Source organism: Heterodontus francisci, chromosome 1 (genome assembly GCF_036365525.1).
Source record: "Heterodontus francisci isolate sHetFra1 chromosome 1, sHetFra1.hap1, whole genome shotgun sequence".
Taxonomy (NCBI): Eukaryota; Metazoa; Chordata; class Chondrichthyes; order Heterodontiformes; family Heterodontidae; genus Heterodontus; species Heterodontus francisci.
The window spans coordinates 3,579,659-3,604,838 of NC_090371.1; the positions used below are offsets into that span (position 1 = coordinate 3,579,659).

The 25,180-nt window shown below is 51.9% G+C and overlaps 1 protein-coding gene across 3 annotated transcripts in view; it reads right to left on the reverse strand.

Moving 5' to 3' along the window:
- The window catches only part of LOC137365475 (dynactin subunit 1-like), a 336,296-nt gene that overhangs the window by 232,036 nt on the left and 79,080 nt on the right, over window positions 1-25,180 (reverse strand). For all 3 annotated transcript variants that reach the window (XM_068028030.1, XM_068027981.1, XM_068027938.1), the window contains exons 2-3: window positions 13,607-13,861; window positions 13,146-13,224 (exon numbers count right to left, since the gene is read on the reverse strand). In XM_068028030.1, the coding sequence (XP_067884131.1) occupies window positions 13,146-13,224; window positions 13,607-13,837 (310 nt within the window). In that variant the 5' untranslated portion in view covers window positions 13,838-13,861. The remainder of the gene's footprint in view (window positions 1-13,145; window positions 13,225-13,606; window positions 13,862-25,180) is intronic.

A 25,180-nucleotide genomic window follows, 5' to 3' on the forward strand; every position in this document is an offset into this window, starting at 1 on the left:
CCCTGTCGCTGCTCTGTTAAACTCCTCGCTGGTCTCGCTCTCCCTGTCGCTGCTCTGTTAAACTCCTTGCTGGTCTCGCTCTCTGTCGCTGCTCTGTTAAACTCCTCGCTGGTCTCGCTCTCTCTGTCGCTGCTCTGTTAAACTCCTTGCTGGTCTCGCTCTCTGTCGCTGCTCTGTTAAACTCCTCGCTGGTCTCGCTCTCTCTGTCGCTGCTCTGTTAAACTCCTCGCCGGTCTCGCTCTCTCTGTCGCTGCTCTGTTAAACTTCACGCTGGTGTCGCTCTCCCTGTCGCTGCTCTGTTAAACTCCTCGCTGGTCTCGCTCTCCCTGTCGCTGCTCTGTTAAACTCCTCGCTGGTCTCGCTCTCCCTGTCGCTGCTCTGTTAAACTCCTCGCTGGTCTCGCTCTCTCTGTCGCTGCTCTGTTAAACCCCTTGCTGGTCTCGCTCTCCCTGTCGCTGCTCTGTTAAACTCCTCGCTGGTCTCGCTCTCCCTGTCGCTGCTCTGTTAAACTCCTCGCTGGTCTTTCTCTGTCGCTGCTCTGTTGAACTCCTCGCTGGTGTCGCTCTCTTTGTCAGTGCTCTGTTAAACTCCTCGCAGGTCTCGCTCTCTCTGTCGCTACTCTGTTAAACTCCTCGCTGGTCTCGCTCTCACTGCTCTGTTAAACTTCGCGCCGTTCTCGCTCTCCCTGTCGCTGCTCTGTTAAACTCCTCGCAGGTCTCGCTCTCTCTGTCGATGCTCTGTTAAACTCCTCGCTGGTCTCGCTCTCTCTGTCGCTGCTCTGTGAAACTCCTCGCAGGTCTCGCTCTCTCTGTCGCTGCTCTGTTAAACTCCTCGCTGGTCTCGCTCTTCCTGTCGCTGCTCTGTTAAACTCCTCGCAGGTCTCGCTCTCTCTGTCGCTGCTCTGTTAAACTCCTCGCAGGTCTCGCTCTCTCTGTCGCTGCTCTGTTAAACTCCTCGCTAGTCTTTCTCTGTCGCTGCTCTGTTAAACTCCTCGCTGGTCTCGCTCGCCCTGTCGCTACTCTGTTAAACTCCTCGCTGGTCTCGCTCTCCCTGTCGCTGCTCTGTTAAACTCCTCGCTGGTCTCGCTCTCCCTGTCGCTGCTCCGTTAAACTCCTCGCTGGTCTCGCTCTCCCTGTCGCTGCTCTGTTAAACTCCTCGCTGGTCTCGCTCTCTCTGTCGCTGCTCTGTTAAACTCCTCGCAGGTCTCGCTCTCTCTGTCGCTGCTCTGTTAAACTCCTCGCTGGTCTCGCTCTCTCTGTCGCTGCTCTGTTAAACTCCTCGCTGGTCTCGCTCTCTCTGTCGCTGCTCTGTTAAACTTCGCGCTGGTCTCGCTCTCTCTGTCGCTGCTCTGTTAAACTCCCCGCTGGTCACGGTCTCCCTGTCGCAGCTCTGTTAAACTCCTCGCTGGTCTCGCTCACCCTGTCGCTGCTCTGTTAAACTCCTCGCAGGTCTCGCTCTCTCTGTCGCTGCTCTGATAAACTCCTCGCTGGTCACGGTCTCCCTGTCGCTGCTCTGCTAAACTCCTCGCAGGTCTCGCTCTCTCTGTCGCTGCTCTGTTAAACTCCTCGCTAGTCTTTCTCTGTCGCAGCTCTGTTAAACTCCTCGCTGGTCTCGCTCTCTCTGTCGCTGTTCTGTTGAACTTCGCGCTGGTCTCGCTCTCTCTGTCGCTGCTCTGTTAAGCTTCACGCTGGTCTCGCTCTCTCTGTCGCTGCTCTGTTAAACTCCTCGCTGGTCTTTCTCTGTCGCTGCTCTGTTAAACTCCTCGCTGGTCTCGCTCTCTCTGTCGCTGCTCTGTTAAACTCGCCGCTGGTCTCGCTCTCCCTGTCGCTGCTCTGTTAAACCCCTTACTGGTCTCGCTCTCCCTGTCGCAGCTCTGTTAAACTCCTCGCTGGTCTCGCTCTCTCTGTCGCTGCTCTGTTGAACTCCTCGCTGGTGTCGCTCTCTTTGTCAGTGCTCTGTTAAACTCCTCGCTGGTCTCGCTCTCCCTGTCGCTGCTCTGTTAAACTCCTCGCTGGTCTCGCTCCCTCTGTCGCTGCTCTGTTAAACTCCTCGCTGGTCTCGCTCCCTCTGTCGCTGCTCTGTTAAACTTCACGCTGGTGTCGCTCTCCCTGTCGCTGCTCTGTTAAACTCCTTGCTGGTCTCGGTCTCCCTGTCGCTGCTTTGTTAAACTGCTCGCTGGTCTCGGTCTCTCTGTCGCTGCTCTGTTAAACTCCTCGCTGGTCTCGCACTCCCTGTCGCTGCTCTGTTAAACTCCTCGCTGGTCTCAGTCTCGCTGTCGCTGCTCTGTTAAACTCCTTGCTGGTCTCAGTCTCCCTGTCGCTGCTCTGTTAAACTCCTCGCTGGTCTCGCTCTCTCTGTCGCTGCTCTGTGAAACTCCCCACTGGTCTCGCTCTCTGTCGCTGTTCTGTTAAACTCCTCGCTGGTCTCGCTCTCTCTGTCGCTGCTCTGTTAAACTCCTCACAGGTCTCGCTCTCTGTCGCTGCTCTGTTAAACTCCTAGCTGGTCTCGCTCTCCCTGTCGCTGCTCAGTTAAACTCCTCGCTGGTCTCGCTCTCTCTGTCGCTGCTCTGTTAAACTCCTCGCTGGTCTCGGTCTCTGTCGCTGCTCTGTTAAACTCCTCGCTGGTCTTGCTCTCTCTGTCGCTGTTCTCGGTCTCTCTGTCGCTGTTCTGTTAAACTCCTCGCTGGTCTCGCTATCTCTGTCGCTGCTCTGTTAAACTCCTCGCTGGTCTCGCTCTCTCTGTCGCTGCTCTGTTAAACTCCTTGCTGGTCTCGCTCTCTGTCGCTGCTCTGTTAAACTCCTCGCTGGTCTCGCTCTCTCTGTCGCTGCTCTGTTAAACTCCTTGCTGGTCTCGCTCTCTGTCGCTGCTCTGTTAAACTCCTCGCTGGTCTCTCTCTCTCTGTCGCTGCTCTGTTTAACTCCTGGCTGGTCTCGCTCTCTCTGTTGCTGCTCTGTTAAACTTCACGCTGGTGTCGCTCTCCCTGTCGCTGCTCTGTTAAACTCCTCGCAGGTCTCGCTCTCCCTGTCGCTGCTCTGTTAAACTCCTCGCTGGTCTCGCTCTCTCTGTCGCTGCTCTGTTAAGCTTCACGCTGGTCTCGCTCTCTCTGTCGCTGCTCTGTTGCACTCCTCACTGGTCTTTCTCTGTCGATGCTCTGTTAAACTCCTCGCTGGTCTCCCTCTCTCTGTCGCTGCTCTGTGAAACTCCTCGCATTTCTCGCTCTCTCTGTCGCTGCTCTGTTAAACTCCTCGCTGGTCTCGCTCTCCCTGTCGCTGCTCTGTTAAACTCCTCGCAGGTCTCGCTCTCTCTGTCGCTGCTCTGTTAAACTCCTCGCAGGTCTCGCTCTCTCTGTCGCTGCTCTGTTAAACTCCTCGCTGGTCTCGCTCTCTCTGTCGCTGCTCTGTTAAACTCCTCGTTGGTCTCGCTCTCTCTGTCGCTGCTCTGTTAAACTCCTCGCTGGTCTCGCTCTCCCTGTCGCTGCTCTGTTAAACTCCTCGCTGGTCTTTCTCTGTCGCTGCTCTGTTGAACTCCTCGCTGGTCTCGCTCTCTCTGTCGCTGCTCTGTTAAACTCCTCGTAGGTCTCGCTCTCTCTGTCGCTGCTCTGTTAAATTTCGCGCTGGTCTCGCTCTCTCTGTCGCTGCTCTGCTAAACTCCCCACTGGTCACGGTCTCCCTGTCGCTGCTCTGTTAAACTCCTCGCTGGTCTCGCTCTCCCTGTCGCTGCTCTGTTAAACTCCTCGCAGGTCTCGCTCTCTCTGTCGCTGCTCTGATAAACTCCTCGCTGGTCTCGCTCTCTCTGTCGCTGCTCTGTTAAACTCCCCGCAGGTCACGGTCTCTCTGTCGCTACTCTGTTAAACTCCTCGCTGGTCTCGCTCTCACTGTCGCTGCTCTGTTAAACTTTGCGTCGTTCTCGCTCTCTCTGTCGCTACTCTGTTAAACTCCTCGCTGGTCTCGCTCTCCCTGTCGCTGCTCTGTTAAACTCCTCGCAGGTCTCGCTCTCTCTGTCGCTGCTCTGTTAAACTCCTCGCAGGTCTCGCTCTCTCTGTCGCTGCTCTGTTAAACTCCTCGCTAGTCTTTCTCTGTCGCTGCTCTGTTAAACTCCTCGCTGGTCTCGCTCTCTCTGTCGCAGCTCTGTTAAACTTCGCGCTGGTCTCGCTCTCTCTGTCGCTGCTCTGTTGAACTCCTCACTGGTCTCGCTTTCCCTGTCGCTGCTCTGTTAAACTTCACGCTGGTCTCGCTTTCCCTGTCGCTGCTCTGTTAAACTTCGCGCTGGTCTCGCTCTCTCTGTCGCTGCTCTGTTAAGCTTCACGCTGGTCTCGCTCTCTCTGTCGCTGCTCTGTTAAACTCCTCGCTGGTCTTTCTCTGTCGCTGCTCTGTTAAACTCCTTGCTGGTCTCGCTCTCTCTGTCGCTGCTCTGTTAAACTCGCCGCTGGTCTCGCTCTCCCTGTCGCTGCTCTGTTAAATCCCTTGCTGGTCTCGCCCTCCCTGTCGCAGCTCTGTTAAACTCCTCACTGGTCTCGCTCTCTCTGTCGCTGCTCTGTTGAACTCCTCGCTGGTGTCGCTCTCTTTGTCAGTGCTCTGTTAAACTCCTCGCTGGTCTCGCTCTCCCTGTCGCTGCTCTGTTAAACTCCTCGCTGGTCTCGCTCCCTCTGTCGCTGCTCTGCTAAACTCCTCGCTGGTCTCGCTCTCTCTGTCGCTGCTCTGTTAAACTTCACGCTGGTGTCGCTCTCCCTGTCGCTGCTCTGTTAAACTTCACGCTGGTGTCGCTCTCCCTGTCGCTGCTCTGTTAAACTCCTTGCTGGTCTCGGTCTCCCTGTCGCTGCTTTGTTAAACTCCTCGCTGGTCTCGGTCTCTCTGTCGCTGCTCTGTTAAACTCCTCGCTGGTCTGGCACTCCCTGTCGCTGCTCTGTTAAACTCCTCGCTGGTCTCAGTCTCGCTGTCGCTGCTCTGTTAAACTCCTTGCTGGCCTCAGTCTCCCTGTCGCTGCTCTGTTAAACCCCTCGCTGGTCTCGGTCTCCCTGTCGCTGCTCTGTTAAACTACTCGCTGGTCTCGCTCTCTCTGTCGCTGCTCTGTGAAACTCCCCACTGGTCTCGCTCTCTGTCGCTGCTCTGTTAAACTCCTCGCTGGTCTCGCTCTCTCTGTCGCTGCTCTGTTAAACTCCTCACAGGTCTCGCTCTCTGTCGCTGTTCTGTTAAACTCCTCGCTGGTCTCGCTCTCCCTGTCGCTGCTCTGTTAAACTCCTCGCTGGGCTCGGTCTCTCTGTCGCTGTTCTCGGTCTCTCTGTCGCTGTTCTGTTAAACTCCTCGCTGGTCTCGCTATCTCTGTCGCTGCTCTGTTAAACTCCTCGCTGGTCTCGCTCTCTCTGTCGCTGCTCTGTTAAACTCCTTGCTGGTCTCGCTCTCTGTCGCTGCTCTGTTAAACTCCTCGCTGGTCTCGCTCTCTGTCGCTGCTCTGTTAAACTCCTCGCTGGTCTCGCTCTCTGTCGCTGCTCTGTTAAACTCCTGGCTGGTCTCGCTCTCTCTGTTGCTGCTCTGTTAAACTCCTCGCAGGTCTCGCTCTCTCTGTCGCTGCTCTGTTGAACTCCTCGCTGGTGTCGCTCTCTTTGTCAGTGCTCTGTTAAACTCCTCGCTGGTCTCGCTCTCCCTGTCGCTGCTCTGTTAAACTCCTCGCTGGTCTCGCTCCCTCTGTCGCTGCTCTGTTAAACTCCTCGCTGGTCTCGGTCTCTCTGTCGCTGCTCTGTTAAACTCCTCGCTGGTCTCAGTCTCCCTGTCGCTGCTCTGTTAAACCCCTCGCTGGTCTCGGTCTCCCTGTCGCTGCTCTGTTAAACTACTCGCTGGTCTCGCTCTCTCTGTCGCTGCTCTGTGAAACTCCCCACTGGTCTCGCTCTCTGTCGCTGCTCTGTTAAACTCCTCGCTGGTCTCGCTCTCTCTGTCGCTGCTCTGTTAAACTCCTCACAGGTCTCGCTCTCTCTGTCGCTGCTCTGTTAAACTCCTCGCTGGTCTCGCTCTCCCTGTCGCTGCTCTGTTAAACTCCTCGCTGGTCTCGCTCTCTCTGTCGCTGCTCTGTTAAACTCCTCGCTGGTCTCGGTCTCTGTCGCTGCTCTGTTAAACTCCTTGCTGGGCTCGGTTTCTCTGTCGCTGTTCTCAGTCTCTCTGTCGCTGTTCTGTTAAACTCCTCGCTGGTCTCGCTATCTCTGTCGCTGCTCTGTTAAACTCCTCGCTGGTCTCGCTCTCTCTGTCACTGCTCTGTTAAACTCCTCGCTGGTCTCGCTCTCTCTGTCGCTGCTCTGTTAAAATCTTTGCTGGTCTCGCTCTCTGTCGCTGCTCTGTTAAACTCCTCGCTGGTCTCGCTCTCTGTCGCTGCTCTGTTAAACTCCTGGCTGGTCTCGCTCTCTCTGTTGCTGCCCTGTTAAACTTCACGCTGATGTCGCTCTCCCTGTCGCTGCTCTGTTAAACTCCTCGCAGTTCTCGCTTTCCCTGTCGCTGCTCTGTTAAACTCCTCGCTGGTCTCGCTCTCTCTGTCGCTGCTCTGTTAAGCTTCACGCTGGTCTCGCTCTCTCTGTCGCTGCTCTGTTGAGCTTCACGCTGGTCTCGCTCTCTCTGTCGCTGCTCTGTTAAACTCCTCGCTGGTCTTTCTCTGTCGCTGTTCTGTTAAACTCCTCGCTGGTCTCGCTCTCTCTGTCGCTGCTCTGTTAAACTCGCCGCTGGTCTCGCTCTCCCTGTCGCTGCTCTGTTAAACCCATTGCTGGTCTCGCTCTCCCTGTCGCTGCTCTGTTAAACTCCTCGCTGGTCTCGCTATCTCTGTCGCTGCTCTGTTGCACTTTTCACTGGTCTTTCTCTGTCGATGCTCTGTTAAATTCCTCGCTGGTCTCGCTCTCTCTGTCGCTGCTCTGTGAAACTCCTCGCATTTCTCGCTCTCTCTGTCGCTGCTCTGTTAAACTCCTCGCTGGTCTCGCTCTCTGTCGCTGCTCTGTTAAACTCCTCGCTAGTCTTTCTCTGTCGCTGCTCTGTTAAACTCCTCGCTGGTCTCGCTCTCTCTGTCGCAGCTCTGTTAAACTTCGCGCTGGTCTCGCTCTCCCTGTCGCTGCTCTGTTAAACTTCATGCTGGTCTCGCTCTCTCTGTCGATGCTCTGTTGAACTGCTCGCTGGTCTCGCTCTCTCTGTCGCTGCTCTGTTAAACTCCTCGTTGGTCTCGCTCTCTCTGTCGCTGCTCTGTTAAACTCCTCGCTAGTCTTTCTCTGTCGCTGCTCTGTTGAACTCCTCGCTGGTCTCGCGCTCTTTGTCAGTTGTCTGTTAAACTCCTCGCTGGTCTCGCTCTCCCTGTCGCTGCTCTGTTAAACTCCTCGCTGGTCTCGCTCTCTCTGTCGCTGCTCTGTTAAACTCCTCACAGGTCTCGCTCTCTGTCGCTGTTCTGTTAAACTCCTCGCTGGTCTCGCTCTCCCTGTCGCTGCTCTGTTAAACTCCTCGCTGGGCTCGGTCTCTCTGTCGCTGTTCTCGGTCTCTCTGTCGCTATCTCTGTCGCTGCTCTGTTAAACTCCTTGCTGGTCTCGCTCTCTCTGTCGCTGCTCTGTTAAACTCCTTGCTGGTCTCGCTCTCTGTCGCTGCTCTGTTAAACTCCTCGCTGGTCTCGCTCTCTCTGTCGCTGCTCTGTTAAACTCGCCGCTGGTCTCGCTCTCCCTGTCGCTGCTCTGTTAAATCCCTTGCTGGTCTCGCTCTCCCTGTCGCAGCTCTGTTAAACTCCTCACTGGTCTCGCTCTCTCTGTCGCTGCTCTGTTGAACTCCTCGCTGGTGTCGCTCTCTTTGTCAGTGCTCTGTTAAACTCCTCGCTGGTCTCGCTCTCCCTGTCGCTGCTCTGTTAAACTCCTCGCTGGTCTCGCTCCCTCTGTCGCTGCTCTGTTAAACTCCTCGCTGGTCTCGGTCTCTCTGTCGCTGCTCTGTTAAACTCCTCGCTGGTCTTGCACTCCCTGTCGCTGCTCTGTTAAACTCCTCGCTGGTCTCAGTCTCCCTGTCGCTGCTCTGTTAAACCCCTCGCTGGTCTCGGTCTCCGTGTCGCTGCTCTGTTAAACTACTCGCTGGTCTCGCTCTCTCTGTCGCTGCTCTGTGAAACTCCCCACTGGTCTCGCTCTCTGTCGCTGCTCTGTTAAACTCCTCGCTGGTCTCGCTCTCTCTGTCGCTGTTCTGTTAAACTCCTCGCTGGTCTCGCTCTCCCTGTCGCTGCTCTGTTAAACTCCTCGCTGGGCTCGGTCTCTCTGTCGCTGTTCTCGGTCTCTCTGTCGCTATCTCTGTCGCTGCTCTGTTAAACTCCTTGCTGGTCTCGCTCTCTCTGTCGCTGCTCTGTTAAACTCCTTGCTGGTCTCGCTCTCTGTCGCTGCTCTGTTAAACTCCTCGCTGGTCTCGCTCTCTCTGTCGCTGCTCTGTTAAACTCGCCGCTGGTCTCGCTCTCCCTGTCGCTGCTCTGTTAAATCCCTTGCTGGTCTCGCTCTCCCTGTCGCAGCTCTGTTAAACTCCTCACTGGTCTCGCTCTCTCTGTCGCTGCTCTGTTGAACTCCTCGCTGGTGTCGCTCTCTTTGTCAGTGCTCTGTTAAACTCCTCGCTGGTCTCGCTCTCCCTGTCGCTGCTCTGTTAAACTCCTCGCTGGTCTCGCTCCCTCTGTCGCTGCTCTGTTAAACTCCTCGCTGGTCTCGGTCTCTCTGTCGCTGCTCTGTTAAACTCCTCGCTGGTCTTGCACTCCCTGTCGCTGCTCTGTTAAACTCCTCGCTGGTCTCAGTCTCCCTGTCGCTGCTCTGTTAAACCCCTCGCTGGTCTCGGTCTCCGTGTCGCTGCTCTGTTAAACTACTCGCTGGTCTCGCTCTCTCTGTCGCTGCTCTGTGAAACTCCCCACTGGTCTCGCTCTCTGTCGCTGCTCTGTTAAACTCCTCGCTGGTCTCGCTCTCTCTGTCGCTGCTCTGTTAAACTCCTCACAGGTCTCGCTCTCTGTCGCTGCTCTGTTAAACTCCTCGCTGGTCTCGCTCTCCCTGTCGCTGCTCTGTTAAACTCCTCGCTGGTCTCGCTCTCTCTGTCGCTGCTCTGTTAAACTCCTCGCTGGTCTCGGTCTCTGTCGCTGCTCTGTTAAACTCCTTGCTGGGCTCGGTCTCTCTGTCGCTGTTCTCGGTCTCTCTGTCGCTGTTCTGTTAAACTCCTCGCTGGTCTCGCTATCTCTGTCGCTGCTCTGTTAAACTCCTCGCTGGTCTCGCTCTCTCTGTCACTGCTCTGTTAAACTCCTCGCTGGTCTCGCTCTCTCTGTCGCTGCTCTGTTAAAATCTTTGCTGGTCTCGCTCTCTGTCGCTGCTCTGTTAAACTCCTCGCTGGTCTCGCTCTCTTTCGCTGCTCTGTTAAACTCCTGGCTGGTCTCGCTCTCTCTGTTGCTGCTCTGTTAAACTTCACGCTGATGTCGCTCTCCCTGTCGCTGCTCTGTTAAACTCCTCGCAGTTCTCGCTTTCCCTGTCGCTGCTCTGTTAAACTCCTCGCTGGTCTCGCTCTCTCTGTCGCTGCTCTGTTAAGCTTCACGCTGGTCTCGCTCTCTCTGTCGCTGCTCTGTTGAGCTTCACGCTGGTCTCTCTCTGTCGCTGCTCTGTTAAACTCCTCGCTGGTCTCGCTCTCTCTGTCGCTGCTCTGTTAAACTCGCCGCTGGACTCGCTCTCCCTGTCGCTGCTCTGTTAAACCCATTGCTGGTCTCGCTCTCCCTGTCGCTGCTCTGTTAAACTCCTCGCTGGTCTCGCTCTCTCTGTCGCTGCTCTGTTGCACTTTTCACTGGTCTTTCTCTGTCGATGCTCTGTTAAACTCCTCGCTGGTCTCGCTCTCTCTGTCGCTGCTCTGTGAAACTCCTCGCATTTCTCGCTCTCTCTGTCGCTGCTCTGTTACACTCCTCGCTGGTCTCGCTCTCTGTCGCTGCTCTGTTAAACTCCTCGCTAGTCTTTCTCTGTCGCTGCTCTGTTAAACTCCTCGCTGGTCTCGCTCTCTCTGTCGCAGCTCTGTTAAACTTCGCGCTGGTCTCGCTCTCCCTGTCGCTGCTCTGTTAAACTTCATGCTGGTCTCGCTCTCTCTGTCGATGCTCTGTTGAACTGCTCGCTGGTCTCGCTCTCTCTGTCGCTGCTCTGTTAAACTCCTCGTTGGTCTCGCTCTCTCTGTCGCTGCTCTGTTAAACTCCTCGCTAGTCTTTCTCTGTCGCTGCTCTGTTGAACTCCTCGCTGGTCTCGCGCTCTTTGTCAGTGCTCTGTTAAACTCCTCGCTGGTCTCGCTCTCCCTGTCGCTGCTCTGTTAAACTCCTCGCAGGTCTCGCTCTCTCTGTCGCTGCTCTGTTAAACTCCTCGCTGGTCTCGCTCTCTCTGTCGCTGCTCTGTTAAACTTCGCGCTGCTCTCACTCTCTCTGTCGCTGCTCTGTTGAACTCCTCGCTGGTCTCGCTTTCCCTGTCGCTGCTCTGTTAAACTTCGCGCTGGTCTCGCTCTCTCTGTCACTGCTCTGTTAAACTCCCCGCTGGTCACGGTCTCCCTGTCGCTGCTCTGTTAAACTCCTCGCTGGTCTCGCTCTCCCTGTCGCTGCTCTGTTAAACTCCTCGCAGGTCTCGCTCTCTCTGTCGCTGCTCTGTTAAACTCCTCGCTGGTCTCGCTATCTCTGTCGCTGCTCTGTTAAACTCCCCGCTGGTCACGGTTTCCCTGTCGCTGCTCTGTTAAACTCCTCGCTGGTCTCGGTCTCTCTGTCGCTGCTCTGCTAAACTCCTCGCTGGTCTCACTCTCTCTGTCGCTGCTCTGTTAAACTCCTCGCTGGTCTCGGTCTCTCTGTCGCTGCTCTGTTAAACTCCTCGCTGGTCTCGGTCTCTCTGTCGCTGCTCTGTTAAATTCCTCGCTGGTCTCGGTCTCTCTGTCGCTGTTCTGTTAAACTCCTCGCTGGTCTCGCTATCTCTGTCGCTGCTCTGTTAAACTCCTTGCTGGTCTCGCTCTCTGTCGCTGCTCTGTTAAACTCCTCGCTGGACTCGCTCTCTCTGTCGCTGCTCTGTTAAACTCCTTGCTGGTCTCGCTCTCTGTCGCTGCTCTGTTAAACTTCACGCTGGTGTCGCTCTCCCTGTCGCTGCTCTGTTAAACTCCTCGCAGGTCTCGCTTTCCCTGTCGCTGCTCTGTTAAACTCCTCGCTGGTCTCGCTCTCTCTGTCGCTGCTCTGTTAAACTCCTCGCTGGTCTCGCTCTCTCTGTTGCTGCTCTGTTAAACTTCACGCTGGTGTCGCTCTCCCTGTCGCTGCTCTGTTAAACTCCTCGCAGGTCTCGCTTTCCCTGTCGCTGCTCTGTTAAACTTCGCGCTGGTCTCGCTCTCTCTGTCGCTGCTCTGTTAAGCTTCACGCTGGTCTCGCTCTCTCTGTCGCTGCTCTGTTAAACTCCTCGCTGGTCTTTCTCTGTCGCTGCTCTGTTAAACTCCTCGCTGGTCTTGCTCTCTCTGTCGCTGCTCTGTTAAACTCGCCACTGGTCTCGCTCTCCATGTCGCTGCTCTGTTAAACCCCTTGCTGGTCTCGCTCTCCCTGTCGCAGCTCTGTTAAACTCCTCGCTGGTCTCGCTCTCTCTGTCGCTGCTCTGTTGCACTCCTCGCTGGTCTTTCTCTGTCGCTGCTCTGTTGAACTCCTCGCTGGTGTCGCTCTCTTTGTCAGTGCTCTGTTAAACTCCTCGCTGGTCTCGCTCTCCCTGTCGCTGCTCTGTTAAACTCCTCGCTGGTCTCGCTCCCTCTGTCGCTGCTCTGTTAAACTCCTCACTGGTCTCGCTTTCCCTGTCGCTGCTCTGTTAAACTTCGCGCTGGTCTCGCTCTCTCTGTCGCTGCTTTGTTAAACTTCACGCTGGTCTCGCTCTCTCTGTCGCTGCTCTGTTAAACTTCGCACTGGTCTTTCTCTGTCGCTGCTCTGTTAAACTCCTCGCTGGTCTCGGTCTCCCTGTCGCTGCTCTGTTAAACTCATCGCTGGTCTCGCTCTCCCTGTCGCTGCTCTGTTAAACTCCTCGCTGGTCTCGCTCTCTCTGTCGCTGCTCTGTTAAACTCCTCGCTGGTCTCGGTATCCCTGTCACTGCTCTGTTAAACTCCTCGCAGGTCTCGCTCTCTCTGTCGCTGCTCTGTTAAACTCCTCGTTGGTCTCGCTCTCCCTGTCGCTGCTCTGTTAAACTCTTCGCTGGTCTCGCTCTCTCTGTCGCTGCTCTGTTAAACTCCTCGCTGGTCTCGGTATCCCTGTCACTGCTCTGTTAAACTCCTCGCAGGTCCTTCTCTCTCTGTCGCTGCTCTGTTAAACTCCTCGCTGGTCTCGCTCTCCCTGTCGCTGCTCTGTTAAACTCCTCGCTGGTCTCGCTCTCTCTGTCGCTGCTCTGTTAAACTCCTCGGTGGTCTCGCTCTCCCTGTCGCTGCTCTGTTAAACCCCTCGCTGGTCTCTCTCTCTGTCGCTGCTGTTAAACTTCCTACTGGTTGGTCTCTCTCGCTCTCTGCTGCTCTTCTTTTAAACTTTCTGCTGTTTGCTCTCTCTCTCTCTCTGTTTCGACATTGCAGTTTCTTCACTGTCGCTGGGTCAAAATCCTGGAACTCCTTTCCTAACCACATTGTGGGTGTACCTACACCACACAGACTGCAGTGGTGCAAGGAGGCAGCTCACCACCACATTCTCAAGGGCAATTAGGGATGGGCAATAAATGCTGACCGTGCCAGCAACACCCACAACCCATGAAAGAATAAACTAAATCTCGAGAAACTAGGAGCAGTGGGATTCACTTCCAGGGTTCGTGGTGGAGAATGAACTGAATTCAACATTTGCAGATTAGATTGGAGGATTGAAGGAGCAGGGAATGAGGTCAAGGTAGGCAAATGTAACTTCGACTTTTTGCCCAAGTGGAGGGTAAATCCTGACAGACTGGATCACCCCAAATGCCTGTTTCTCTATTGTAATGTCTATGTTTTCAGACCCAAATGAATCTCTCCCCACCAATCATCGCCAGCTCCCTCCAATTTCTGTGTCTCCATGCATGTTCAGTCCACAGCTCTTGGATCTCCTCTGATCCCTCAGCTGATCCATGGAGCTAGACGTTGATGGTTGACAGCATATTTAACCACAGAAAATAATAAACCTGTCCTTCCCCAAGAGACAGGGTCTCCTACCTCGTTTGGGAACCTTTGAGGAAGACGGTTCCTGAGGGGTTTCAGGGGAAGTGGTGTCAGCATCATCTACAATCTGAATCTGAAAGAGAATAAGCAGAAACATTACTCATGGTACCTCACCTCCATGTTGCAAATCGAACCACCCTGTGCGCAAATTCTAACCACTCGTCCAAACACCACACCTTCCCCAAACCCAACTCCCCATCACCAAGACCGCCCAGAGATTTCCCCCCAAGCAGGAAGTCACCCCACCCACCAACCCAACTCCCCAAACATCAGGCCACCCCAATCAGAACTCCACAAACAACAAGAACCCACCCACCCACTCCAAGCATGTCCCCTCCCACTCAAACCGGCCCAACCTCCAAAGCTCAACCCCCTTAACTTCATCCCTAGTCCCCACACCGAGTTACCCCAGCGACCCCAACCTGCGCCCAGCCCAGGACCAAGAAACCCAGTACCTGCGATTGCCGTACAAAGATGCCATGACTGTCCTCGCAGGTGAAGTACCGCTTGCCTTGAACTGTACCATCATTTTTGCCCTTGGCGTCATCCAGAATCACTCCAACCCACTTCCCAGAGGCAAACATAGTGGCACCCACATATGCAACAGTGCCACGGTGCCCCTTCCCGATCACTTCCACACGTGATCCCACCTTCAGGGGCTTCCCAGCGCCCGTCTCACCACTCATTTTGCTACTGCTTGAGTGCGGAGTCTGCAAACAAAACACAACAATGGTTAATGACCAGAGAGAGAAAAAGGTGGGGAGGGAAGGGGAGAGGAGTCAAACTGGACACAAGCTCAGGCATGTGCTGCCAGGAATCTGCTCGCAGAAGACCAGCAGGCCGGACCAAGACTTCTTCAATCTCAAAACGTAAAGTGCTGACAAATCCCAATATTACTCACTGCTCTATATATCGATACAAGATACAACGCTGCTATGGGGTACAGGTCTGTCGCTATATAAAACTGGGGTACGGTACGCTATGGGAAAGGACAAAGAACAAGCTAGAGTAAGAATAATTAATTCTGGGAAAGCCAACTTCAAAGGGGTAAGAATGAAGCTGGAATCAAAGGTTGGCAGGAAAAACAGTAACTGAACAATTAAAGAGGAGACAGTTCAGGCACAATCAAGGTATGTTTCCTCAACGGGAAAGGAAGTGCAAACAAATCCAGAGATCCCTGGATGACAAAAGAGATAGAGATAAAGAACAAAGAACAGGACAGCACAGGAACAGGCCATTCGGCCCTCCAAGCCTGCTGGGGCCCATATCCCTCTATTCCCTTCCTATTCATGTAGTTGTCAAGATGTCTCTTAAACGTCGCTATCGCATCTGCTTCCACCACCTCCCCTGGCAGCAAGTTCCAGGCACTCACCACCCTCTGTGTAAAGAACTTGCCTCGCACACCCCCTCCAAACTTTGCCCCTCTCACCTTAAACCTATGTCCCCTAGTAACTGACTCTTCCACCCTGGGAAAAAGCTTCTGACTATCCACTCTGCCCATGCCGCTCATAACTTTGTAAACCTCTATCATGTCGCCCCTCCACCTCCGTCGTTCCAGTGAAAACAATCCGAGTTTTTCCAACCTCTCCTCATAGCTAATGCCCTCCAGACCAGGCAACATCCTGGTAAACCTCCTCTGTACCCTCTCCAAAGCCTCCACGTCCTTCTGGTAGTGCGGCGACCAGAATTGCACGCAATATTCTAAGTGTGGCCTAACTGAGGTTCTGTACAGCTGCAACATGACTTGCTAATTTTTATACTCTATGCCCCGACCGATGAAGGCAAGCATGCCGTATGCCTTCTTGACTACCTTATCCACCTGCGTTGCCACTTTCAGTGACCTGTGGACCTGTACGCCCAGATCTCTCTGCGTGTCAATACTCCTAAGGGTTCTGCCATTTACTGTATACTTCCCACCTGCATTAGACCTTCCAAAATGCATTACCTCACATTTGTCCGGATTAAACTCCATCTGCCATTTCTCCACCCAAGTCTCCAACCGATCAATATCCTGCTGTATCCTCTGACAATTCTCATCACTATCCGCAACTCCACCAACCTTTGTGTCGTCCGCAAACTTACTAATCAGACCAGCTACATTTTCCTCCAAATCATTTATATATACTACAAACAGCAAAGGTCCCAGCACTGATCCCTGCGGAACACCACTAGTCATATCCCTCCATTCAGAAAAGCACCCTCCACTGCTACCCTCTGTCTTCTGTGACTGAGCCAATTCTGTATCCATCTTGCCAGCTCACCTCTGATCCTGTGCGACTTCACCTTTTGCACCAGTCTGCCATGCGGGACCTTGTCAAAGGCTTTACTAAAGTCCATATAGACAACATCCACCGCCCTTCCCTCATCAATCATCTTCGTCACTTCCTCAAAAAACTTAATCAAATTACTAAGACACGACCTCCCCTTCACAAAACCATGCTGCCTCTCACTAATAAGTTCGTTTCTTTCCAAATGGGAGTAAATCCTGTCCCGAATAATCCTCTCTAATAGTTTCCCTACCATTGACGTAAGGCTCACCGGCCTATAATTTCCTGGATTATCCTTACCACCCTTCTTAAACAAAGGAACAACATTGGCTATTCTCCAGTCCTCTGGGACCTCACCTGTAGCCAATGAGGATGCAAAGATTTCTGTCAAGGCCCCAGCAATTTCCTCCCTTGCCCCCCTCAGTATTCTAGGGTAGATCCCATCAGGCCCTGGGGACTTATCTACTTTAATGCTTTGCAAGACACCCAACACCTCCTCCTTTTTGATAATGAGATGACTGAGACTATCTGCACTCCCTCCCCTAGGCTCATCATCCACCAAGTCCTTCTCCTTGGTGAATACTGATGCAAAGTACTCATTTAGCACCTCACCCACTTCCTCTGGCTCCACACATAGATTCCCATCTCTGTCCTTGAGTGGGCCAACCCTTTCCCTGGTTACCCTCTTGCTCTTTATATATGTATAAAAAGCCTTGGGATTTTCCTTAATTCTGTTTGCCAATGACCTTTCATGACCCCTTTTAGCTCTCCTAACTCCTTGCTTAAGTTCCTTCCTACTGTCTTTATATTCCTCAAGTGCTTCATCTGTTCCTAGCCTTCCAGCCCTTACAAATGCTTCCTTTTTGTTTTTGACTGGGCTCACAATATCCCGTGTTATCCAAGCTTCCCGAAACTTGCCAAACTTGTCTTTCTTCCTCACAGGAACATGCTGGTCCTGGATTCTAATCAGCTGACATTTGAAAGACTCCCACATGTCAGATGTTGATTTCCCCTCAAACAGCCGCCCCCAATCTAAATTCTTCAGTTCCTGCCTAATATTGTTATAATTAGCCTTCCCCCAATTTAGCACCTTCACCCGAGGACTACTCATCCTTATCCACAAGTACCTTAAAACTTATGGAATTATGGTCACTGATCCCGAAATGCTCCCCCACTGAAACTTCGACCACCTGGCCGGGCTCATTCCCCAATACCAGGTCCAGTACGGCCCCATCCCTAGTTGGACTATCTACATACTGTTTCAAGAAGCCCTCAGTTTAGTTTAGTTTAGAGATACAGCACTGAAACAGGCCCTTCGGCCCACCGAGTCTGTGCCGACCATCAACCACCCATTTATACTAATCCGACACTAATCCCACATTCCTACCACATCCCCACCTGTCCCTATATTTCCCTACCACCTACCTATACGAGGGGCAATTTATAATGGCCAATTAACCTATCAACCTGCAAGTCTTTGGCTTGTGGGAGGAAACCGGCACCCGGAGGAAACCCACGCAGACACAGGGAGAACTTGCAAACTCCACACAGGCAGTACCCAGAATTGAACCCGGGTCCCTGGAGCTGTGAGGCTGCGGTGCTAACCACTGCACCACTGTGCCGCCCTCCTGGATGCTCCTCACAAATTCTGCCCCATCCAAGCCCCTAGCACTAAGTGAGTCCCAGTCAATATTGGGGAAGTTAAAATCATCCACCACTACAACCCTGTTACCTTTACATCTTTCCAAAATCTGTCTACATATCTGGTCCTCTACCTCCCGCTGGCTGTTGGGAGGCCTGTAGTAAACCCCCAACATCGTGACTGCACCCTTCCTATTCCTGAGCTCCACCCATATTGCCTCGCTGCATGACCTCTCTGAGGTGTCCTCCCGCAGTACAGCTGTGATATTCTCCTTAACCAGTAAATGCAACTCCTCCACCCCTTTTCCATCCCCCTCTATCCCGCCTGAAGCTTCTAAAGCCTGTTACATTGAGCTGCCACTCCTGCCCTTCCCTCAACCAAGTCTCTGTAATAGCAGAGAAAGATGAACAAGAAAAAGTTTGCTTATGACAGACAAAAAAAAGCCAGTCTAACGATGGCCATGAAACCATTGTCGATTGTTGTAAAAACCCATCTGGTTCACGAACGTCCTTTAGGGAAGGAAATCTGCCGTCCTTACCTGGTCTGGCCGTCATGTGACTCCAGATCCACAGCAATGTGGTTAAATCTTACATGCCCTCTGAAATGGCCCAGCAAGCCACTCAGTTGTAACTAACCTCTAAGAAGGCAATAAAACAGAACGAAACCGGACGGACCACCCCACATCGACCGAGGCACTGGAAACGACAATGGGAAACCCAGCCACATCCAACCCACGAAGTCCTCCTGACAAACATCTGGGGGCTTAGAGCAAAGTTGGGAGAGCTGTCCCACAGGCGAGTCAAGAAACAGCAGGACATTGTCAACCTCATGGAATCATGGGCTTATCAGTGATAGGCAACATGGTTTTGTGCAGGGAAGGTCATGTCTTACCAACTTAATAGAATTCTTTGAGGAAGTGACAAAGTTGATTGATGAGGGAAGGGCTGTAGATGCCGTATACATGGACTTCAGTAAGGCGTTTGATAAGGTTCCCCATGGTAGGCTGATGGAGAAAGTGAAGTCGCATGGGGTCCAAGGTGTACTAGCTAGATGGATAAAGAACTGGCTGGGCAACAGGAGACAGAGAGTAGCAGTGGAAGGGAGTTTCTCAAAATGGAGACGTGTGACCAGTGGTGTTCCACAGATATCCGTGCTGGGACCATTGTTGTTTGTGATATACATAAATGATTTGGAGGAAAGTATAGGTGGTCTGATTAGCAAGTTTGCAGACGACACTAAGATTGGTGGAGTAGCAGATAGTGAAGGGGACTGTCAGAGAATACAGCAGAATATAGATAGATTGGAGAGTTGGGCAGAGAAGTGGCAGATGGAGTTCAATCAGGGCAAATGCGAGGTGATGCATTTTGGAAGATCCAATTCAAGAGTGAACTATACAGTAAATGGAAAAGTCCTGGGGAAAATTGATGTACAGAGAGATTTGGGTGTTCAGATCCATTGTTCCCTGAAGGTGGCAATGCAGGTCAATAGAGTGGTCAAGAAGGCATACGGCATGCTTTCCTTCATCGGACGGGGTATTGAGTACAAGAGTTGGCAGGTCATGTTACAGTTGTATAGGACTTTGGTTCGGCCACATTCGGAATACTGCGTGCAGTTCTGGTCGCCACATTACCAAAAGGATGTGGATGCTTTGGAGAGGGTGCAGAGGAGGTTCACCAGGATGTTGCCTGGTATGGAGGGCGCTAGCTATGAAGAGAGGTTGAGTAGATTAGGATTATTTTCATTAGAAAGACGGAGGTTGAGGCGGGACCTGATTGAGGTGTACAAAATCATGAGGTATAGACAGGGTGGACAGCAAGAAGCTTTTTCCCAGAGTGGGGGATTCAATTACTAGGGGACACGAGTTCAAAGTGAAAGGGGAAAAGTTTAGGGGGGATATGCGTGGAAAGTTATTTACGCAGAGGGTGGTGGGTGCCTGGAACGCATTGCCAGTGGAGGTGGTAGACGCGGGCACGATAGCTTCTTTTCAGAAGTATCTAGACAGATACATGAACGGGCAGGAAGTAAAGAGATACAGACCATTAGAAAATAGGCGACAGGTTTAGATAGAGGACTTGGATCGGCGTAGGCTTGGAGGGCCGAAGGGCCTGTTTCTGTGCTGTAATTTTCTTTGTTCTTTGTTCTTATACCTTACAGACAATGTCCCAGCATGGCTATCCCTGGGTATGTCCTGTCCCACCAGCAGGACAGACCCAGCAGAGGTTGCAGTACAGTGGTATACAGTCGGGAGGGAGTTGCCCTGGGAGTCTTCAACATTGACTCTGGACCCCATGACGTCTCATGGCATCAGGTCAAACATGGGCAAGGGAACCTCCAGCTGATTACCACCTACCGCCCTCCCTCAGCTGATGAACACCATGTTGAACACCACTTGGAGGAAGCACAGAGGGTGGCAAGGGCGCAGACTGCACTCTGGGTGGAAGACTTCAATGTCCATCACCAAGAGTGCCTCGTAAGCACTACTACTGACTGAGCTGGCCGAGTCGTAAAGGACATAGCTGCTAGACTGGGTCTGCGGCAGGTGGTGAGGGAACCAACAGGGAAAAACCTACTTCACCTTGTCCTCACCAATCTGCCTGCGCAGATGCTTCTGTCCATGACTGTACTGGTAGGAGTGACCACCACACCGTCCTTGTGGAGACAAAGTCCTTGTGGAGACAAAGTCAATCACATTGAGGATACCCTCCATCGTTTTGTGTGGCACTAGCACTGTGCTAAGTGGGATAGATTTAGAACAGATCTAGCAATGCAAAACTGGGCATCCATGAGGCGCTGTGGGCCATCAGCAGCAGCAGAATTGTACTCAACCGCAATCTGTAACCTCATGGCCCGGCATATCCCCCACTCTACCATTACCATCAAGCCAGGAGACCAACCCTGGTTCAATGAAGAGTGCAGGAGGGCATGTCAGGAGCAGCACCAGGCACACCTCAAAATGAGGTGTCAACCTGGTGAAGGTACAACCCAGGACAACTTGCATGCTGAACAGTGTAAGCAGCATGTGATAGACAGAGCTAAGCGATCCCATAACCAACGGATCAGATCTAAGCTGTGCAGTCCTGCCACATCCAGCCGTGAATCATCATGGCCTATTAAACAACTAACAGGAGGAGGTGGCTCCACAAATATCCCCATCCACAATGAACGGGGTGCCCAGCACATCAGTACAAAAGATAAGGCTGAAGCATTTGCAACAATCTACAGCCAGAAGTGCCGAGTTGATGATCCATCTCGGCCTTCTCTTGAAGTCCCCAGCATCACAGATACCAGACTTCAGCCAATTCGATTCACTCTGCATGATATCAAGAAACGACTGAAGGCACAGGATACTGCGAAGGCTATAGGTCCTGACAATATTCCGGCAATAGTACTGAAGACCTGCACTCCAGAACTTGCCAAACTATTCCAGTATCGCTACAAAACTTCTACCCGGCAAAATGGAAAATTGCCCAGCTGTGTCCTGTAGACAAAAAGCAGGACAAGTCCAACCCAGCCAATTACCGCCTCATCAGTCTACTTTCAATCATCAGTAAAGTGATGGAAGGTGTCGTCGATAGTGCTATCGCGGCACTTGCTGAGCAATATCGTGCTCAATGACGCTCAGTTTGGGTTCCGTCAGGGCCACTCAGGTCCAGACCTCGTCACAGCCTTGGTTCAAACATGGACAAAAAAGCTGAACTCAAGAGGTGCGGTGAGAGTGACTGCCCTTGACATCAAGGCAGCATTTGACCGAGTATGGCATCAAGGAGCCCTAGCAAAACTGGAGTCAATGGCAATCAGGGGGAAAAAAAAGGATAATGGTATGTTGGCCTTCATAGCAAGAGCATTTCAGTACAGGAGCAGAGATGTCTTGCTGCAATTATACAGGGTCTTGGTGAATCACAGAATCAGGGCGGCACAGTGGTTAACACCGCAGCCTCACAGCTCCAGCGACCCAGGTTCAATTCTGGGTACTGCCTGTGTGGAGTTTGCAAGTTCTCCCTGTGTCTGCGTGGATTTTCTCCGGGTGCTCCGGTTTCCTCCCACAAGCCAAAAGACTTGCAGGTTGATAGGTAAATTGGCCATTATAAATTGACCCTAGTATAGGTAGGTGGTAGGGAAATATAGGGACAGGTGGGGATGTGGTAGGAATATGGGATTAGTGTAGGATTAGTATAAATGGGTGGTTGATGGTCGGCACAGACTCAGTGGGCCGAAGGGCCTGTTTCAGTGCTGTATCTCTAAAAAAAAATACAGTGCAGAAGAGGCCCTTCGGCCCATCGAGTCTGCACCGATGCATTAAAGACACCTGATCTGTCTACCTAATCCCATTTGCCAGCACTTGGCCCATAGCCTTGAATGTTATGACGTGCCAAGTGCACATCCAGGTACTTTTTAAAGGATGTGAGGCAACCCGCCTCTACCACCCTCCCAGGCAAGGCATTCCAGACCGTCACCACCCTCTGGGTAAAAAAGTTCTTCCTCAAATCCCCCTTAAACCTCCTGCCCCTCACCTTAAACTTGTGACCCCTCGTAACTGACCCTTCAACTAAGGGGAACAGCTGCTCCCTATCCACCCTGTCCATGCCCCTCATAATCTTGTACACCTCGATCAGGTCACCCCTCAGTCTTCTCTGCTCCAGCGAAAACAACCCAAGCCTATCCAACCTCTCTTCATAGCTTATATGTTCCATCCTGGTGAATCGCCTCTGCACCCTCTCCAATGCAATCACATCCTTCCTATAATGTGGCGACCAGAATTGCACACAGTACTCCAGCTGTGGCCTTACCAAAGTTCTGTACAACTCCAACATGACCTCCCTGCTTTTGTAATCTATGCCTCGATTGACAAAGGCAAGTGTCCCATATGCCTTTTTCACCGTCCTATTAACCTGCCCTTCTGCCTTCAGAGATCTATGGACAAACACGCCAAGGTCCCTTTGTTCCTCGGAACATCCCAGTGTCAGGCCATTCATTGAATAATTCCGTGTCACATTACTCCTTCCAAAGTGCACCACCTCACATTTTTCAGGGTTAAATTCCATCTGCCACTTTTCTGCCCATTTGACCATCCCATCTATACCTTCCTGTAACCTAAGACACTCCACCGCACTGTTATCCACTCGGCCAAACTTTGTCATCAGCGAACTAACTGATCCTACCCCTCACATAGTCATCTATGTCGTTTATATACATGACAAACAATAGGGGACCCAGCACATATCCCTGTGGTACGCCACTGGACCCCAGGGGACTCCTGAACTACCTGCCTGATTCTCTTGGACTGCCTGGTGGTCACCCATTCCCTGCCTTCCTCAAGTCCCTTCAGCTGCAGTGTGACCACCTCTCTGTATGTGCTATCCACAATGCTCTCAGACTCGCGGATGCTCCACAGTGTTTCCAGCCGCCGTTCCAGCTCTGAAACCCGAGCTTCCAGGAGCTGCAGCTGGACACACTTCCTGCACACATGCTGGTCCTGGTAACTGGAAATGTTCCCGGATTCCCACATGCAGCAAGAGGAGCAAACCACGGCTTTAAGCTCTCCTGCCTTGACTAAACCCAACTTTAGAAGACTATTATAATTTAAAAAAAACTATTGTCTTGCTGAAACAATGACTTACAATTCAATCCAGTTTGAAAAATACCCACCAGGACTGACTCACCAGTCAGCTGTGCTGTTTGGAAACTCTCGGCTCCCCTCGCTCTGAGGACAGGTAGGAAATGAAAGGAGCTCCTCGCTCCCTCCTCACCGAACTTTCTCAGTCACAAAACTTCCACTTTAGCACTCTAATGCAACCCAAGTCAGCACTTCAGTGCAAACAAGGTCAGCACTGTAAGATGGCCCACTTTTATACTGACTGAGTCTAGCCCCTGAAAACTGGTTTAAACCAATTCTCTAATTAACAAGGTGCAGCTGCAAGCAGAGCCTGAGTGAACCCTGTTTAAAGCTGGTTTAAAACTCACCTTCTCCAAACCTAACAGCAACTGTTAAGTTAATCTGCTGAATAAAAGATAGACTAGATTTAAGATAAAATTAACCCTTAATTACCCTCAGTCACAAAACTTCCACTTTCCACTCTAATGCAACCCAAGTCAGCACTCCAGTGCAAACAGAGAGGCCACAACTGAAATATTGTGTGCAGTTTTGATCTCCTTATCTGAGGAAGGATGTTCTTGCTATAGAGGGAGTGCAGCGAAGGTTTACCAGACTGATTCCTGCGATGGCGGGACTGACACATGAGGAGAGATTGGGTCGATTAGGATTATATTCGCTGGAGTTCAGAAGAGTGAGGGGGGATCTCATAGAAACCTATAAAATTCTAACAGGACTTGACAGGGTAGATGCAGGAAGGATGTTCCCGATGGTGGGGGAGTCCAGAACCAGAGGTCATCGTCTAAGGATACGGAGTAAACCTTTCAGGACTGAGATGAGGAGAAATCTCTTCACCCAGAGAGTGGTGAGCCTGTGGAATTCACGACCACAGAAAGCAGTTGAGGCCAAAACATTGTTTGTTTTCAAGAAGGAGTTAGATATAGCTCTTGGGTCTAAAGGGATCAAAGGGTTTGGGGCAAAAGCGGGAACAGGTTACTGAGTTGGACGATCAGCCTATTTTCTGTGTTTCTATGAAGCAGTCCATGTAGAAATGCAGCAAGACCTGGACAATATCCAGACTTGGGCTGATCAGTGGCAAGTAATATGCACACCACACAAGTGCCAGACAATAACCATCTCCAACAAGAGAGAATCTAACCATCTGCTCTTGACATTCAATGGCATTACGATCGCTGGATCCCACACTATCAACATCCTAGGGGCTACCATTGACCAGAAACTGAACTGAAGTAGCCATATAAATACCGTGTCTACAAGAGCAGGTCAGAGGCTGGGAATCCTGCGGCGAATAACTCACCTCCTGACTCCCCAAAGCCTGTCCACCATCTACAAGGCACAAGTCAGGAGCGTGATGGAATACTCTCCACTTGCCTGTCCCTCCAGGACAAAGCAGCCCGCTTGATTGGCTTCCCATCCACAAACATTCACTCTCTCCACCACCGACGTACAGTGGCAGCAGTGTGTACCATCTACAAGATGCACTGCAGCAACGCACAAGGCTCCTTCGACAGCATCTTTCAAACCCGCGACCTCTACCAACTAGAAGGACAAGGGCAGCAGATACATGGGAACACCACCACCTGCAAATTCCCCTCCAAATCACACACCATCATGACTTGGAACTATATCGCCGTTCCTTCACTGTTGCTGGGTCAAAATCCTGGAACCCCCTTCCTAACAGCACTGTGGGTGTACCTACCTCACTTGGACTGCAGCGATTCAAGAAGGCAGCTCACCACCACCTTCTCAAGGGTAATTATAGATGGGCAATAAATGCTGGCCTAGCCAGTGACCCCCACCTCCCAGGAACGAATAAAAAAGAATGTATACTTTGCATCTGTCTTTATTAAGGAAGATGCAGCAAACCAGGCCACAGCAAAACAGGAGGCAATTAATGTAATGGAAGGGTTTAAAATTGATAAGGAGGTGGTATTCGATGTACTGTCTACACTTAAAGCTGATAAAGCTCCAGGACTGGATGAGATACTGAGGGAAGCAATGGCTATCATTTTTCAGTCTTCCTTCAACTTGGAGGTGCTGCCAGAGGATTAGAGAATTGCAAACTTTACACCCTTGCTCTCGAAAAGGGTGTAAAGACAAGCCCAGCAACTACAGGCCAGTCAGTTTAACTTGGTGGGGAAACTCCTAGAAACAATAAATTGGAATAAAACTAATAGTCATTTGGACTAATGCGGTTAATTAAGGAAAACCAGCATGGATTTCTTAAGGGAAAATAATGTTTAACTAACTTGGAGTTCTTTGAGGAGGTAACAGAGAGGGTTGATGAGGGCAATGCTGTTGATGTGGTGTACATGGACTTTCAAAAGGCGTTTGATACAGTGCCACACAACAGACTTGTGAGCAAACTTGTAGCTCATGGAATAAAAGGGACGGTAGCAACATGGATACGAAATTGGCTGAGTTCTTTTGGGCCTCCTTATCTCGAGAGACAATGGATACGCGCCTGGAGGTGGTCAGTGGGACAGGAAACAAAGAGTAGTGGTTAATG